We start from the raw sequence: 5022 nt of genomic DNA, 5'->3' as shown, positions 1-5022 counted from the left end.
TCTGGTAAATGCATACATCTGCTCTCTGTGGGTGAAAAAAAACTTCCTGAAAACCTACCATTAGTCATAGGAATGTATATGCTGTAAAAATATGCTTACATGCTGTTACTGTGTACATGTTTAGGCGTCTGTTACAGAAAAGCTCTGCTTTACTTGTTGATGTGGAATGAAAAGTATCAGTGTGCGGGTTTAAGCAAACAGCCTCCTTTGCCACTTCACATCTGGGTGTTTCAAATCCTGAAAAATTTCACAGAGCTGGAATGATTTATCACTCACTGCAGAAAACCTCTCATCATTCATAGGAATGAACATGGAAAGAATAAGAATAAACACAGAAAAAACAAGTGAGCCTAGATGGAAAGCATGCATTAGAGCTATGTAAATAAGACACTTTGCTTTCACATGCCTACGAAACTGAAACATTTCACACAGCTAGCTAAAAATACACAGTTTTCTTTCTTTCTTTTTTTCTTGTTGTTGTTTTACAACCCGCCCTACTCTGAGCTCACTATGAAACCTGAGGAGGAGGGAGGGTCAACCGGGAACATAGCACGTGGAAACTCCTCCCAACACAAGGAGGAGTTTCTAAGGCAGCTATAAAATGAAGCAACAGAACACAGTTAACTTGACAGAAGTCTAGACACAGGTATCAAACAGTCAACCGTGGATCACAGCTGAATCTTCTTCTTTTGGTCAAAAGGGTACAGCATGTCCGAAATGCATGACGACATCTTCACAAAGGTGAGTCAGAATTTACAAATTGTTCACTTTGTTTTGGAGAAAAAAAGTGGTTCACATGTTGGGAGTACGTTACCTCTGCAAACTCCTTTCCTAAAGTGTTTGCTTATTTGTTTGTTGCTGCTGTTTTTATTGCTCTGATTTGACAGTGAATTCCTTTTGAACTGAGTTTAGTCACAGAAGATTTTTTCCATTTAAAGACATAATGAGGAAAGGGGGACAGTCAGCTCTGGGTTGTTTGTTTCTTGAATTCCAATCTATCAGAATATTCCTGAGAAATAGAAAACAGTCAATTATCTACATGTAATTTGTATTTTGTGATTTCATGTAAAGGTTATGTAACTTCGAGTTGTGTAGATATTCCCTCCCTTTTTATTAAGGCCTTCTTAATTACTTTGTTTTGACATTTTTTGTGTATGCAATCATTCCCATTTATGTCTTTAAGAAATGAAATATATTTAATATGAAGCTGTTAACTACAACACTCTAACTTTAAATAGATTTTTTGCAGAAAGTAGGATTAAAAAGATTATAAATGATGATGAATATTCAATACATCAAAGAGTACATTGCTTTGAAATTAGTAATATCAATGTCTGTATATTAACTGTGTCAACCATCTGTAACAGAACTTTCTGAACCTGGCCCTGGATGATGCCTTGCTCTTGGCACAGCCTCCACTCAAAGTCCCAGGGCAGAATCGTCTGAACCGGTCAGCCTCCTTCTTCTCTCCCCCCTCCCCTCCTGCCTCCTCGAGCCACAGCTTGAGCACAGAGCATGTTAACAATGACAACGGCAGTCAATTATGGCTGTCCAACATCTGGAGCCAGGGCCCGGTTTCCAAACCGAAACAGCTCCCTTTCAGGCCCGACCGCTCCATGAGCCTGACAGAAGCCAGCAGCGACCTGTTCTCCTTGAGACAGCTGAAGAACCTGGAGGCTTTCCCCTCAGGCCCTGCTACTACTGTGGCTCCACCGCCGGGCTTTCCTCCCTCATCTGCCCTCCCACCCCAGGTTCAACCAATGGTGTCCCCTAACCGTTACAAGACTGAGCTGTGCCGTGGCTTCCAGGAAACTGGCAGCTGCAAGTATGGCAGTAAGTGCCAGTTTGCCCATGGCGAGGCAGAGCTGCGAGGACTGTACCGCCACCCCAAGTACAAGACAGAGCCCTGCAGAACCTTCTACAACTTTGGGTACTGCCCTTATGGCTCACGCTGCCACTTCATCCACGAGGACAAAATCAGCGGAGCTCCGTTAACATCTGCCACGTTCCAAAATCAGCAGCAACCAACTCCTGGTCGCCACCAGCTCCGCCAGAGTGTCAGCTTCGCCGGATTCCTGGCACGCAGCTCACCTCCTCCATCATTCCCTTCATCCTTCAATGATCCTAACCTGGGGTTTAGCCGTGCTCCGTCTGTTTCTCCACCTCCTCCTGATCTCCTCTCCCCAGTGTTTGGTGACTCCCTGCCAAAGGAGGGAGCAGCATTCCAGTTTGGCAACCATCAGACCCGTGCCAGCACTGGAGACATCCACAACATTCCTGTCATCCTGGAGCCAAAGGCCTCACAATGTGTGTGTGGCCATGGAAATAATAACTTTAATAGCAACAACAGCAGAGTCTTCACCAGCATGGAGGACGAGCACCATAAGGACAGCAGCAAGCTGTTTCCTAGCCCTGGTGGCCACGGAGGATTTGTGAGGCCTGCTGGACTCCACCGTTTCTCCTCTGAAGACTCCCTGGAGGACAGCTACAGCAGCAGCAGCGGAGGTTCCAGTGGCAGTGAGTCTCCAACATTCGACGGCTCAGCAACCAAGAGGCTCACTGTGTTTGAACGTCTCTCCCTGTCTGACTAAACGGATCCAAAGGGAAAGAACAGAAGAGAATTGAAACCTTGTAAACGGTGTCTGTTTATCTGGACTTTCTTCAGAACCAGAACTTATCAGGACAAGTCAGCTGTTGATGACACAATAACACTTAAAGTTCTTAATTTATGTTTGTAAAATGCAACTTGTCTTGGATAAACTAGACATACCAAGATGATTTTAGTACCCAAATGTTATCAGACTCTATTTTTATATTTAAAAATACTGTGTAGCCTATAAGACCTTTTGTATGTGGTCTTCTGTAAAAATTAACGCAGTTCTTGACAGTTCCAGTAAATAGTCTGGTTTGTACCTACCGTAAATCCGTAGTGATCAAAATGGCTTTTCTATAGTGATAATCATTAATTACTGTGCCTTAAAGATTGTCCCTGCCTCATAGGCTATTTACTATCGGTGCCACAAACAGTATGTTTGATTCAGTAGCCTTAATCAGTGAGACCTGACATGTGTCACTGATGCCATTTGATCTGTGATATGCACTTTACAGCTAATTCAAATGGGAGAAATTGTCAAGTCTCCCAGTAGCATTCAAACCAAAGCTTCATACTTCACTCTGCTCTGTGTGTGTGTGTGTGTGTGTGTGCATATGTTTGTCTGTAGTATATATGCGTGTGTGTCTAGTTGTATGTGTGTAACCTTGTCATTTTTCTGAGACCTGGGGTGCAGGGTATGTGTGAGTTGCAGAATGCTGAAAGATCAAAGTGTGCTGATAGAAAAATGTATGTCAAGTGAGTTAAGATCTGAATATCTGTATCCTGACACACTTAAGATTTAGTTCTGTAAAAAATTCTTTGCTAGTTTGTAAATTGCACCCACCTTCCATTGTCCCTCGTTTGTTTGAAAACCTGGTTCAGGGACTTTAACACCGCAGTATTTCTTTCGGTTATTGGTTGCCTTTGTGTTGTTTAACTTAAACTAATATATTTATTATGATATTTATTTGTGTCTGCAGAAAAAAAATGTATTTTGTACTTTATTTATGGACACATATTTCATGGTCTGTGAAATACCAATGTGAGAAAAAGCAGTAAAAAAGAGAATCTTATATTTTTAATTGCCCGAAAAGGACAAAATAAAGTTCTGATTAAAGAAATGAATGTATACTGATTCTTTCTGACTCGTGTTCTTCAGTGAGAATAAGATGCTTGCTCTCCTTACTCACACAAGATGCCTTATGAGTAAAAGATAAAGGCCCCATTACTGACCACATAAATTATAGAAGATACATTAATTATAACTTGCATCTTCACATGTACAGTTTAGTAACTTACTCAACCACCGTGCTCTTTAGAGATTTGAGGAAAATCTCAGGGCAACATTAAGGGTACAGTTAGAGGTATACTTTGCCTTCAATGTGGGATGTTATTAACACTAACATACAATTTAAATGATGTGTTGATACAGTCAACAATATTGGCCCTATGTTATAAACAGTAACTGGTTTTAAGAAAAGGAGTCATTTTCAATCTCTCAATGATTCAGTTTTTAAGTACTGGCTGAAGATTAATTACTTTAGCTAAACAGATTTTGCCATAAATCAGGACACCATTCTGTATGTCAGCTTTATTTTTATAGTATGTCTCTAAGGCCTAGTTTTATTCATGAGAGTTCATAACATTTCTGCAATTTTATATCTGTACAAGAATTGATTTTATTTACCTACTCTGTTCTAATACAGGCTTTATACATAGAAAGAGAGAAATAATAGCTATTGCATGTGAAACTCTGAGTCTCTCCTGTTTTTCTGTCCTACTGTGTTTTGTGGCATACAGTGTCTTTGTTGTGTATACAGTATAGGTGACAGCATTTAGATCACCTCACGAAGGGTGGCACATTATCTCAAAGCTGTTGTCTTGCCCTTTGCAATGATACTCCAAGTATAACAAAATACCTATGGATCTCTACAAATAGAGTTACATACACAAAAATAGGTGTTGCACAGGATTGGGAACCAAATATATATGTTTAAGTATAATACACATTGAATATCAGGTCCAAAACTACGACAACAAGACAAGAGCAGGTACTAGTGTTGGAAGTTCACAAGCAAGATATATGATTGAGACATTTAAAACACTGTGGAAATTCCAGAGATTTCTTGATCTTTCCGATCAAACTTAGTAATTTGGCAAGATGATCTGCCGTCAGGGAGGAGACCAATGACCAAAGACCAAAACTACAGAATTTCATGGCAGAATCATTCAATGTAGCACAAGTTTGGGTTTAAATGTCAGCAATACCAAAAGTCCTGGACCTGATAAACACCTGAAACTCTGCTAGAAGGAGGGAAGAATTCTGCCTTTACTGGTCCACATCCCTGTTGAACAGCACCCTTGCATACCAGAATTAACTATATCAACAAAGAATCACACATTTAGAGAATACTCAAAGGTGCAATGTG

General features: G+C 40.6%; 1 protein-coding gene across 1 annotated transcript; it reads left to right on the top strand.

The window, feature by feature from the left end:
- The first annotated feature begins 600 nt into the window (after positions 1-600).
- zgc:162730 (uncharacterized protein LOC564559 homolog) lies at positions 601-3714 on the top strand. Its single transcript, XM_046074417.1, has 2 exons — positions 601-741; positions 1368-3714. The coding sequence occupies exons 1-2, from the start codon at positions 709-711 to the stop codon at positions 2589-2591; spliced, it is 1257 nt and encodes a 418-aa protein (XP_045930373.1). The 5' UTR covers positions 601-708; the 3' UTR covers positions 2592-3714.
- The last annotated feature ends 1308 nt before the right edge of the window (positions 3715-5022 follow it).

Source organism: Micropterus dolomieu, linkage group LG17, assembly GCF_021292245.1.
Source record: "Micropterus dolomieu isolate WLL.071019.BEF.003 ecotype Adirondacks linkage group LG17, ASM2129224v1, whole genome shotgun sequence".
In the NCBI taxonomy this organism is placed as follows: domain Eukaryota; kingdom Metazoa; phylum Chordata; class Actinopteri; order Centrarchiformes; family Centrarchidae; genus Micropterus; species Micropterus dolomieu.
Note: the sequence above shows the minus strand (reverse complement) of the source record. Positions and strands in the feature narration are given on the sequence as shown.

Bases quoted from the DNA above. Each gene is read 5' to 3' on its own strand.
- zgc:162730 (XM_046074417.1), top strand. From the start codon at position 709: ATGTCCGAAATGCATGACGACATCTTCACAAAG. The intron at 742-1,367 runs GTGAGTCAGAAT...CATCTGTAACAG, and splicing joins ATGACGACATCTTCACAAAG to AACTTTCTGAACCTGGCCCT.